The sequence below is a fragment of the Lynx rufus genome, unplaced genomic scaffold (genome assembly GCF_022079265.1).
Source record: "Lynx rufus isolate CCGP_SWC_20201006 ecotype Redwood Valley unplaced genomic scaffold, mLynRuf1.p SCAF_1, whole genome shotgun sequence".
Lineage (NCBI taxonomy): Eukaryota > Metazoa > Chordata > Mammalia > Carnivora > Felidae > Lynx > Lynx rufus.
This window is the reverse complement of record NW_025814823.1, coordinates 89,208,410-89,221,588: the sequence shown is the minus strand read 5'-3', so window position 1 is coordinate 89,221,588 and position 13,179 is coordinate 89,208,410. Positions and strand designations below refer to the sequence as shown.

The window sequence follows — 13,179 nt, the reverse complement described above, 5'->3', positions numbered from 1 at the left end:
AGAGTCAAACTAAGGCAAGAGGGACCAAACGTTTATATCCTAAATTGGCCAGTCACGGGATTCAGGCAGCCTTCCAAAGAGAAGCACATTGAGCAAGGTGTTTTCTTCAGCTGTTGGTAATTCCTGGCAAGGAAAATAGCTGAAACCTGTTACTTGCTGACTCTGAGATATATGCTTTGTGTCTTCTATTCTTTGTAACCGCATTGACCCAGCCCTCCTTCCACACTATCCACACTCAGCATGGATATGATGAACTGAATTGATGTATTAATCTGATTAACTCTGGTAAAAGAATGACTTTTATTTTCAGTATGGCACATTTGTTTCTCTTCCAATCAAACTACAGAGGCTAATCCAAGTTCCCAGGCCCCAGAACCCCCATCTGCAGGTGCTAATGTCAATCTAGCCCTGACCCCCACCACAGGGACACCTCCTAAGGAGTTTTCTGAGAGCCTCAGCCACTTCCTTGTTCCTCAGGCTGTATATAAGTGGATTGAGCATAGGGGTGATCATGGTGTAGAAGGCCGAGACCACCTTGTCCTGCTTGGAGGAGTGGTAGGCCTGGGGTCGCATGTAGGTGATCATAGCAGCCCCATAGAAGAGGGAGACCACTGCCATGTGAGAGGAGCAGGTAGCAAAGGCCTTCTGCCGACCTTCAGCAGAACGCATATGGAGCACAGCCGCCAGGATCTGCAGGTAGGAAGCAGAGATGACAGAGAAGGGCAGGAGCAGCATTAGGATGCAACAGACATAGATCATGGTCTCATAGAGGGACGTGTCAGCACAGGCCAGCTTCAGTATGGCAGGGACCTCACAGAAGAAGTGATCAACCTCCTGGGAGCCACAGTAGGGGAAGTGCAGGGTGAAGATGGCCTGGATAAGTCCATCCACCAGGCCAAAGAGCCAGGACACTGTCACCATGAGCCAGCAGACACGGCGGCTCATGACCACTGAGTACCTCAGTGGGTTGCTGATGGCTACATAGCGGTCATAGGCCATGAAGGCCAGCAGAAAGCACTCATCCCCCAAGAGAGTGAGGAAGAAGAGGATCTGAAGCCCACAGCCTGTGAAGGAGATGGCGCCATGGCCCAGGAGGAAGTCAGTGGCCATCCGTGGCACAATGGTGGAGATGAGCATGAGATCCATGAGTGACAGCCAGCTGAGGAAGAAGTACATGGGGTTGTGCAGGCGAGAATCGACATTGATGAGGAGGATCATGAGCCCATTTCCAGAGAGGGCCACCAGGAACATGACCATGATGATGGAAAAGAGGAAGAAGTGCAGTGGTGACTGCGTGAAAAGGCCCAGGAGGATGAAGTGGGAGATCAGAGTCTGGTTTCCCACCCAGGCCATTGTTCCTGCAGAGGGACGTGCCAAAGTCTTGCGATCTGGAAGCAGGAGGTGTATGTTTAGTGCCACAATATTGAGACATCAAAACTTTGCCCAATGTGCTGTCCTCTTTAAATGTTACTGGGTTTAGAATAAACTCTTTAAATTTCTGTTTAAAAAGAAAAAGAGTCTCTAACAAAGATACAGGATTTCACTGTGGAAAATAGTATGGAGTTTCCTCAATAGTTAAAAATAGAACTACCATATGATCCAATAATCACATTATTGTGTATTTACCCAAAAATTACATGCACCCGTATGTTTTTAGTATCATTATTTATAATAACTAAATTATGGAAGCAGCCCAAGTATTCATTGATTGATAAATAAAGAAGTGATATATACGAAGTGGTTTATATATAAATATTATTCAACCATAAAAAAGAATGAAATCTTGCCCTTTGCAATGACATTGATGGAGCTAGAGAGTATTATGCTAAGTGAAATAAATCAGAGAAAGACAAAAACCATATGATTTCACTCATGTGGAAATTCAGAAACAAAACAAATGAACGAAGGAAAAAAAGAGAGACAAATTAAGAAACAGACTCTTTACTATAAAGAACAAACTGATGGTTACCAGAGGGGAGGTGGATGTGGGGATGGGTTAAATAGGTGATGGGGATTAAGAAGTGCACTTGTCATGATGAGCACTGGGTGATATATAGAAGTATTGAATCATTACATTGTACACCTGAACATAATATAACAATGTATGTTAAGTATACTGGAATTAAGATACAATTTTTTAAAAACAGGAAAAACTTTTAAGGAAAGAAGTAAGCCATTGCTAATGACATTGTTTTAACTCCTAGGACTTTCTCCACATGACTGAGAAGCAAATTTAGAGCTATTTATTGCTGAAATGATCATTGCTTCTGTCTCTGCTAGGAATTGGCTGTTCTTCAGTCTTTATAGTTGCCTCTCCTACAAAGGCCAGCTTCACTTAAGGATTTGCTTTTTCAGGAAAAAGTACTAAAACAACAAGGGCATGTGTCAACTTTGTGAACTGAGCACTTATGCAAAATTTTGAACCTCAGCTTCCTTATCCCAGATAAGGTTAACAGTATCATATACAGTGATATTAAAGATTGAAGGTGATAACATAAGCAATGCCTAGTAGTTTAGAAGTGACAAAAGCTGGCATTACTTGACCATTTCTTATGTGCCAGGTCTTACAATGAGCACTCTGCCACATCCTCACATTTAATCCGCATAACTGCCCTAGAAGATTCATCATTTATCCTCTTAAGTAGGAAAACTGAGATAGAAAGGGTTTTTATTTTCCAGATGTAAAATCTTAAAGTATTTTCTAAGAAACTTTGTAAATGAGCCTAGGTGGCTCAGTCGGTTAAGTGTCCAACTTCAGCTTAGGTCATGATCTCGCAGTCCATGAGTTCAAGCCCCGCATCGGGCTCTGTGCTGACAGCTCAGAGCCTGAAGCCTGCTTTGGATTCGTGTCTCCCTCTCTCTCTCTGCCCCTCTCCTGCTCGCACTGTCTCTCTCTCTCTCAAAAATAAGTAAACATTTAAAAATTAAAAGAAAAGAATACGAGCAACAACTATACATAAATTACTAAAGGACACAGAGTATGATAACAATAATTACCTTGGAGAAAGGGTTAGAATTGGGTAGGGATTAGGGTCAAAAAAAGGACTCTAGTTTGACCTGCAATATTTCAATTTTTGACAAGAATTTCTTTGTGTATTCCTTGAATGTAAGCGAAGATTGTCATATAAGCAGGTAAGTAATGTATCTGGCATATCTTGTCTTTTTAAGCTTGCTTTGTAGCATAATATTTTAAAGACTTGTACAAGAAACAACTAGGAATTTTTCAAGTAAAAGTAAGAAATTCATAGTTGTTAACTTTTTTTACAGAGAAAGTAACACTGTATACTATTCTTGATGTCACATCTAGGGTGTTGTATGGGATCTCTGTTGTCAGAGCTACCTGGCCATACACACTACAGTCATACACTTAGAGCAGATTGAGAGTCCTGTCCTAGGGCCTGACAGTATGCCTCACAGAGTGACAGCACAGAATGCAGTGAGTCATGAATGAAAGGTTGAGGAGTTAAAGGGAGAGCAACAGTAACAGTAGACCAAAGGAAGAAGGGAGAGATGAAAGGAGTAATGAGAAAATGTCAAGCTAAAGGAGACAAGATACAGGAGAAAAATACAGAAAATGTTAGACCATCAGAAATGTTATCTCCCAGAAGAGACAAAAAAAAAAAAAAAGAAAAGAAAACAGAGACAATGTAATAGAGGGCAGGGAACATAGACTTAGTGAGAAAGAGAGAACACAGATGCTAAGAAGAAAAGATCAGGGGGAAAGCAAAAACACAAGTGGGATGAGGAACAGAAACAGGGAGCACCTAAGTGAAGTGGGAAGCCAGGCATAGGGGCAGAACTCTCCTATTAATGCCACAATGAGCTCTCTGACTTCTGGGACTCTGGGGGCTGTGAGAGCCCAGCATCACGGACTTTTTCATCCTGTTGGGAAAGTGGAGCAGACCACTTTGCCTGCAACCTTTCTGCCTCTCTTTGAAGTCCTTCCCCATCAAAGTCTTCTCATAGCAGCTCCTGGCCCTTCAGGCAGAAACAGGTGCTTCCAATATGAGCAGAGTCAATAGTCATGGCCTGACACTTCCTAGGCTCCTCCATTGAGATGCAAATTTCTCCCTGTAAAGTCTTACCAAGAGGCCATAATACATATTGTTTCAGTTGGGCAATGTTGGGGATATTTAATAGTAAGAAGGCAGTCCTGCACCCCTTAGATCAGACATGTCAAAGCCCTACGCTGTGTGTAAGAGACTCATAAAGAGGTTCACTGGGAATTGTGTTGGGGAGATCTGCATCAGAAAGTAGTCAGATTCATGACACAGCTATGAAATGAAAGGAAACTGCAGGTAGGACAGGGAGCAAAAACACCAAAGCATGTTTGTAAAATAGCAGAGCACTGAGTTCCTTCAAGAAGAAGGGGTATAGGAGAAAATATCCAAACAGAAAAATATATACAAGGTGTGGAGGAGCAGCAAGCAGAAACTTTTTCCCAAGAGTTAGAAATATAGGCATTTGTAGGTGGGTCAGCAGGAGACGACTTCAACACTCTCATCCAAATCTAATAGCCAGATGTCATCAGGAAAATATAGCTTTCCCAGTGCCCTAGAGGGAGCCATTGTCACATCCTCTCTAGACTTGCAAAGACAAAACAGTCCCCACCCTTCCTAAAACCTGTTGGAAGACCCTGAGGAATTCACTTCCTCTCCTGGGTGACAGTCTCCCAAGCAGTAATACGACAGGTTAGATGAAACAACCCTCAGGTCATCTCTAGTTCTACCCACAGAATAAAGAATTAGGAGGCAAAAAAAAATCAAGAAACAAATTCTAACTACACAAGAGGTCTCTACTTCCAGAGAAGTACTAAGCAGGTGAATGGCAAAGGTAGTGCTGGGGTGAACAAACATTTTAAGCATTTGGTAACAGAAAGAGGAAATGCAAGACACATAGAGGAAGAATCTTACCTTGAAATGATGTAATTAATGACGCCAGGAAGGATCTGGGAGTGAGGAGGGCAGATCAGGAGTCTGGAGTCCTATGTCCTTGGAAAACAGACTTCACCAAGGGATGGCTGCCCTAATCAGTTGGGTCTGCAGCAGGATCTCTCCCTGGAAGCCAGGAGACCTCCATGTCCTTGGAAGGAAATGGAACTAAAATTGAAGCAGAAGGGAGTTAAGGTAGAGAAGAAAATTTCCAGAAGAAAGACTTGTGTGGTCAGAACTCCTCTAGAATCTCTTCTTATTCTGAGAAAATGAAGTTAACTGAGGTGCTTGGGCCACTCTCCACCCACAGGAAGGAAATGCCTGATGCCTTCTAGAGGGCTGTGGAAAAGTTTTGAAAAAATGCATTAAGACTGGTAAAAATGGGAATAAAAGGGGTTCTGAAAGAAAGAATACAAAAAAATATAGAAGACTAAGCTTCATGCTAAAACCCTGGCAGAATTTTTGGCGTTAAGAAAAAGATTTCCAGAACAATTATAATACAGAGAGATCATATAACCCTCATCCATAGGAGCAGGAGGGAGAGGTCTGGATCAGGATGGGAAGAGACAATGGGGACTAGCAAGGAGCCTCTCACCTTTGCAAGAGACCCTTTGTTGGGCCAGGTCGAGTGCCAAGCTAATAGGTTTTATTCCCTCACTCCTCACTGCTACCCATTGTTCTCCCCTTTTCTGTGACTAAGGAAAATTGCTTCTATTTTCACAAATCCTTGGAGATTCATCTTCTGTCATATCTCTGTCCCTAGTGTCTGGCAATTAAACTTCACAAGGAAGGGAGCTTCCTGCAAAGTTCTCTGCTCATCTCAGCTACACCAACAAACAAAATCTCTCCCAGGAGAAGGAGGAGAGGAAAATTGGGGAAGGTTTTCTACGGGTCAACCTAATTGGCTCTTCTTCCATTCCAAAAGGGAATGGAAAACATTGGCTTTTGTTCTGTGTTATGTCCCACTTTTAAAATGTCCACTAAATACTGTATGTAAGCAAAGCGCATTTTCCAGAGATTTCCGGAGTGTCACTCCTCTACATTTTTCTGCCTCCTCCCAATACCTCAGCCTAACGATAAGGCAATCATCAAAGATCACATTGACTCTTCTTATCTCAGAGCTCAATTACACTGGAATTCAAAGAAGTCAAGGATTCAACAAACACTCTGCTAAGAGTTCATCTGTCCCTGACACTGACCACCTCCTACTACTCTCCTGTCAGCTCCTACCCACTTGACTTCTCTTCTACTAAGAAATTCACACAAATAAAGGTAGCATAGCACAGACACTTGACCTTGAAGTCAGACAGAGCTGGGTGGGAATCTTATGTAGACTTGACCTTGGGCAAGGGACTAATCTGAACCCCAGTTTCCTCATGTGTAACCAGAATGATGATATTTACTACAAAATATTTGTTGTGAGCATTAAATTGAATAAAATATCTAAAGTGTTCTCCCTATTTCAGGTTCTAAGAATTGTAGTTACTAGTGTCACTGCCCTCCCATTTCTCTAAAGCTCAAAAGCAGATACAAAAAAAAAGACTTTACAAAAATAGATAAAGCTCACTAAACAAATAACTAAAGCCTAAAGACTGATTAATTAATTAATAAATTAATTAACTATATATAAAGCAAAAAAAACATTCTAAGAAGGGGGAAATCTGATTTATAAGATTACCACATAATATTCAAAATGTTCAGGGTTTTGTGAAAAACTATAAAGCACAAAAAGGAATTAAAAAGTGTAAGAAAAAAGTCAACAGTTAATTATAGGTCAATTCAGTGTATCAGGTGTAAGGAGCAAAAGAAAAAATAAGTATATGGCAATGAGAAAGAATGAAATCTTGCCATTTGCAGCAATGTGGATGGAACTGGAGAGTATTATGCTAAGTGAAGTAAGTCAGTCAGAGAAAGACAGATATATGTTTTCACTCATATGTGGAACTTAAGAGACTTAACAGAAGACCATGGAGGAAGGGAAGGGAAAAAAATAGTTACAGAGAGGGAGGGAAGCAACCAGTAAGAGACTCTTAAATACATAGAACAAACTGAGGGTTGATTGGGGAGGAGTGTGGGGGAGAGGGGGAAATGGGTGATGGGCATTGAGGAGGGCAATTGGGATGAGCACTGGGTGTTGTGTGTAATCAATGAATCATGGGAACCTACCCCCAAAACCAAGAGCACACTGTATACACTGTATGTTAGCCAGCTTGACAATAAATTATATTTAAAAAAGGAAGTAAGTATAATGAATACAGCCTAAGAGAACTGTGGGATACTATCAAGTATAGCAACATAGGTATCTGAAAATTTAAGAAAGACACAACAGGTTCAATAAGGATATTTTAAAAGATAATTGTTGCTCTCAAAGAAGTGCTGAAGCCAAAGGATTTTGAACCCCAGAGTCTGGGAGGAAAAGAGACTGAATCTACCAGGAAGAAAATGGGACAACTTGAGAAAAGATTGGTGGGTGATTGCGAACTGGGGGAGATAAAAACAGGCCACATAGGCATGGAGGGGAGGGATCCCCTTCTGTGGAGAGACAAAGGAAAGAGAAAGAGCAGCTTGGGAAGTGTAGGACCGTATCTGGATAGGAGAAAGACCTCGGACTGGGACTGAGAGGAATCCTATCTCTAACTGCAGGGCTTTCTTTGGACTGGGGCTGGCTCCCTGTTCATGCATCTGGGGAAGACAGAAGCCTGCCCTGGGTTGGGTGCTAGGTCAGGGGCACAGTCCACAGTGAGAAAAAGCAGTCCCTTCCCTGGAGGGCTGGGCGATAGTACAAGGCCTCCACCACCCCCAGGCTCAGTGGCTGGGCCAAGGGCTCATTCCGCAGTAGGAGAAAGTGGCCCTCTCCCTGGAGTGCTGTGGGACAGAACAAAGCCTGCCTGCGTCCACCACCCTGGGGCTCAGTGGCTGGTTGAGGGTGCAGTCTGCAGTTGAAAAAAGTGATCCCCTCCCTGGAAGGCAGAGGAACAAAACAAAGCCTGCCTGTGTCCAACACCCCCAGGCTCAGTGACCAGGTCAAGGGTGCAGTCTACAGTAGGAGAAGGTGGCCCCCTCTCTGGAGTGCTGTGGGAAAAGAGAAAGCCTGCCTGCGTCTGTCACCCCCAGGGCTCAGTGGGGAGGTGGGCAGGGCAGTCCACAGTAAGAGAAGGCAGTCCTCCCTGAAGGGTAGCAGCATGGACAAAGCCAGCCAGGACCACATACTGGACCACACTGAGAGGCGCTTCCCCAGTGCCAGAGTGCATGGAGCAGGACTTTGAATCCTAGCCAAGCACAGGGTCAGGGGAGTTGGCAGAGAAGGACCATGCCATCTGTGCCTGAGGCACAGTGAGGACGACTCAAATAGAGTCCACTGAGTCCAGGTCTGGGTCTGGTCCATGGAGAAGAGACTGGGGGATCACCATTCCCCACCCCTCCGACCAAGGCAGGGCCTCTGGTATCAGTCCCAGGGCCCATAGTGAAGGTGGGACCAGACTACACAAAACCACACCTCTCCACACCTGGTAACTGCATATCTACTGGAGCTGAATAGACCCTGCTTAACCTCTAGACCAGCGCTGCAGCATTGCCTGGATTAACTCTGGGTCAATTCTGGATATATAGATATATTCTCCCCATTTCTCCTCCTCATCTTTTCCATCTTCTAGGCGGGTTACTCTGGTTATTGGTTTGTTTAAACAGACATATTGAATCAATTCTCTTCATACATGTTCTACACCTCCTTCTTTACTTTCCTTCCTCTCTCTGGAATAATCAAGCCATATAGTTTTGGGTAACTTTATTTTCTTTTCTTTATCCATGCCTCCTTCTTTATTTTCTTTTCTCTCTCTCTCTCTCTCTCTCTCTCTTCTCCCTCTGGATTAAGCCTTTTAGTCTCTCTGCCTAGTCAATATTTATTTTTTCTTCTTCCACGTTCCTGTCATTCCTCTCTTTGTATGTACTCTTCCATCAGTACCACCTCCACCCTGTTCTTTACCTGTAGTCAGTGTTTTTTGTTTTTAGTTTTTAGCTTTTCTTTTTTTAATTTTATTTTTTATTTTTTAAAATTTACATCCAAATTAGCATATAGTGAAACAATGATTTCAGGAGTAGATTCCTTAATGCCCCTTACCCATTTAGCCCATCCCCCTTCCCACAACCCCTCCAGCAACCCTCAGTTTGTTCTCCATATTTATGAGTCTTTTCTGTTTTGTCCCCCTCTCTGTTTTCATATTATTTTTGTTTCCCTTCCCTTATGTTTATCTGTTTTGTCTCTTAAAGTCCTCATATGAGTGAGTCATAGTTTTTTGCTTTTCTTAATTTTTTTTTGTTTTCTTTGGGTGCTTGTGTGTTTTTGTCTGCTTGTTTTACTTTACAGAGCTACTCCAAGGAACAAATCAAAACACACCTGGTGGTGGGTCTAAAATATCACTACGAGTAGGGAAATAAAATAACCAAAATCACAACAGAGAGCAAATAACACTCTCCAAAAGAAACTCTTGAAGGGCCAGGCCCTGGTCAGTATATGACACCCCTTTAATATAGCAGTGCTCAAAGGGGCAGAGCACACAACAAGTTTTAAAACTCATAAGGGACAGAAAACTAGAAAATTATGAAATGGAAGAATTCTCAAAAAAAAATTCCAGGAAGCTAACTAATTGATCAAAACTGATTTAAGCAATGTAACTGAACAGGAATTTAGAGTAATAGCCATAAAATTAACTGCTGGGTTTGAAAAAAGCATAGAGGAGAGCAGAGAACTATTGCTACAGACAAGAAGGGACTAAACAATAGTCATCATTAATTTTAAAAAGCTATAAATGAGGTACAAAATAAAGTGAAGGGAGCAACAGCACGGATTGAACAGGCAGAGGGGAGAATAGGTGAGTTACAAGACAAAATTATGGAAAAAGAGGAAGCTGAGAAAAAGAGAGATTAAAAAATTCAGGAGTATGAGGGGAGAATTAGAGAACTAAGTGATGCAAACAAAGGGAACAATACTGTATCATAGGAATTACAGAAGAAGAAGAGAGAGAGAAAGGGGCTGAAGGTGCACTTGAACAAATCATAGCTGAGAACTTCCCTGATCTGGGCAAAGAAACAGACATTCAAGTCCAACAGGCACAGAGAACTCCCTTCAGATGTAACTTGAATCGATCATCTGCACAACATATCACGGTGAAACTGGCAAAATACAAGAATAAAGAGAATTCTGAAAGCAGCTAGGAATAAACGGGCCTTAACATACAAAGGTAGACACATAAGGGTAGTAGCGGATCTATCTACTGAAATTTGGCAGACGAGAAAGGAATGGTAGGAAATCTTCAATGTAATGAACAGAAAAAAAAATGTATCCAATAATCCTTTATCCAGCAAGCCTGTCACTCAGAATAGAAGGAGAGATGCAGGTGTTCCCAAACAAACAAAAACTGAAGGAATTCAAGACCACTAAACCAGCCCTATAAGAGGTCCTAAGAGGGATACTGTGAGTGAATATTGCAAGGAGAACAAAATACCAGAGACATCATTATAAGCATGAAACCCACAGATAACACAATGACTCTAAACCCATATCTTTTAATAATAACACTGAATGTAAATGAACTAAGTGCTCCAAGCAGAAGACATAGGGTATCAGAATAGGTTTTAAAAAAAGACCCATTTATTTGCTGTCTATGAGAGACTCATTTTATACATGAGGACACCTTCAGATTGAAAGTGAGGGGATGGAGAACTATCATGCCACTGGAATTCAAAAGAAAGCTGGGGTAGCCATACTTGTATCAGACAAACTAGACTTTAAATTAAAGGCTGTAACAAGAGATGAAGAAGGGCATTATATAATAATTACAGGGTCTATCCATCAGGAAGAGCTAAAAAATTGTCAATGTCTATGTGCCAAATATGGGAGCCCCCAAATATATAAAACAATTAATCACAAACATATGCAACCCTACTGATATGAATGGGGTAATTGCAGGGGACTTTAATACTCCACTTACAACAATGGATAGATCATCTAGACACAGGATCAATAAAGAAACAAGGGCCCTGAATGATACGTTGGACCAGATGGACTTGACAGATATATTTAGAACTCTGCATCCCAAAGCAGCAGAATATACTTCTTCTTGAGTGGACATGGACATTCTCCAAGATAGGTCACATAATGGGTCACAAACCAGCCCTCCATAAATATAAAAGAATTGAGATCATACCATGCACACTTTCAGATCACAATGCTGTGAAACTTGAAATCAACCACAGGAAAAAGTCTGGAAAACCTCCAAGAGCATAGAGGTTAAATAACATCCTACGATGAAACAAATGGGTCAACCAGGCAATTAGGGAAGTATTAAAAAATATATGGAAACAAATGAAAATGAAAATACAACAATCCAAACCCTTTGGGATGCAGCGAAGGCAGTCCTGAGAGGAAAATACATTGCAATCCAGGCCTATCTCAAGAAACAAGAAAAATCCCAAATACAAAATCTAACAGCACACCTAAAGGAACTGGAAGCAGAGCAGCAAAGACACCCCAAACCCAGCAGAAGAAAGCATATAATGAAGATCAGAGCAAAAATAAACACTATACAATTTACAAAACAAAAAACAAAAACAAAAAACAGTAGAGCAGACCAATGAAACCAAAAGTTGGTTTTTTGAAAAACTAAACAAAATTGGGGCACCTGGGTGGCTCAGTCGGTTAAGCCTCTGACTTCAGCTCAGGTCACGATGTCACAGTTCATGAGTTCGAGCCCTGCATCAGGCTCTGTGCTGACAGCTCAGAGCCTGGAGCCTGCTTCAGTTTCTGTGTCTCCCTCTCTTTCTGCCCCTCCCCTGCTTGTGTTCTCTCTCTCTCTCTCTCTCTCCCAAAAATAAATAGACATTAAAAATTTTTTAAATAAAAAAATAAACAAAATTGATACACCTCTGGTCAGTCTTCTCCAAAAGAAAAGAGAGAGGACCCAAATAGATAAAATCATGGATGAAAATGGATTTATCAGAACCAATCCCTGAGAAATACAAGCAATTATCAGGGAATACTGTGAGAAATTATATGCCAACAAACTGGACAACCTGGAAGAAATGGGCAGATTCTTAAACACCCACACGCTACCAAAACTCAAACAGGAAGAAATAGGAAATTTTAACAGACCCATAACTAGTGAAGAAATTGAATCAGTTATCAAAAATCTCCCAACAAATAAGAGTCCTGGACCAGATGTCGTCCCTGGAGAATTCTACCAGACATTTAAAGCAGAGTTAATACCTATCCTTCTCAAGCTGTTCTAAAAAATAGAAAGGGAAGGAAAACTTCCATACTCATTTTATGAAGCCAGCATTACTTTGATTCCCAAACCAGACAAAGGCCCAGCAAAAAAGAGAACTACAGGCCAATATCCCTGATGAATATGGAAGCAAAAATTCTCAATAAGATACTAGTGAATCGAATTCAACAGCATATAAAAAGAATTATTCACCATGATCAAGTGGGATTCACTCCTTGGCTGCAGGGCTAGTTCAACACTCACAAATCAATCACTGTGATACATCACATTAATAAAAGATAGGATAGGAACCATATAATACTGTCACTAGATGCAGAAAAAGCATTTGACAAAATACAGCGTCCTTTCTTAATAAAATTCCTTGAGAAAGCTGGAACATACAGAAACCTCATAGAAGCCATTTATGAAAAGCCCACAGCTAATATCATCCTCAATGGGGAAAAACTGAGAGCTTTCCCCCTGAGACATGGAGCACGACAGAGATGTCCACTCTTGCCACTGTTGTTTAACATAGTGTTGGAAGTTCTAGCACGAGAAATAAGACAACAAAATGAAATCATCAAGACAGCCAGTAATCATCAAGACAGACAGTAATCATCAAGACAGCATGGTATTGACACAAAAACAGACACATAGACCAATGGAATAGAGACTCCAGAATTGCACCCACAAAAGTATGGCCAACTAATCTTTGACAAAGCAGGAAAGAATATCCAATGGAAAAAAGTCTCTTTCACAAATGGTGCTGGGAGAACTGGACAGCAACATGCAGAAGAATGAAACTAGACCACTTTCTTACACCATTCACAAAAATAAACTCAAAATGGATGAAGGACCTGAATGTGAGACAGAAAACCATCAAAACCCTAGAGGAGAAAGCTGGAAAAACCTCTCTGACCTCACCGCAGCAATTTCTTACTTGACACATCCCCAAAGGCAAGGGAATTAAAAGAAAAAATGAACTATTG

General features: G+C 41.5%; 1 protein-coding gene across 1 annotated transcript; it reads right to left on the bottom strand.

The window, feature by feature from the left end:
• Positions 1–402: 402 nt before the first annotated feature.
• LOC124520603 (olfactory receptor 56-like) lies at positions 403–1,353 on the bottom strand. The gene has a single exon (XM_047091637.1). It carries the CDS (start codon positions 1,351–1,353, stop codon positions 403–405), a length of 951 nt encoding a protein of 316 aa, XP_046947593.1.
• Between the last annotated feature and the right edge of the window lie 11,826 nt (positions 1,354–13,179).

Bases quoted from the DNA above. Each gene is read 5' to 3' on its own strand.
- LOC124520603 (XM_047091637.1), bottom strand. From the start codon at position 1,353: ATGGCCTGGGTGGGAAACCAGACTCTGATCTCCCACTTCATCCTCCTG.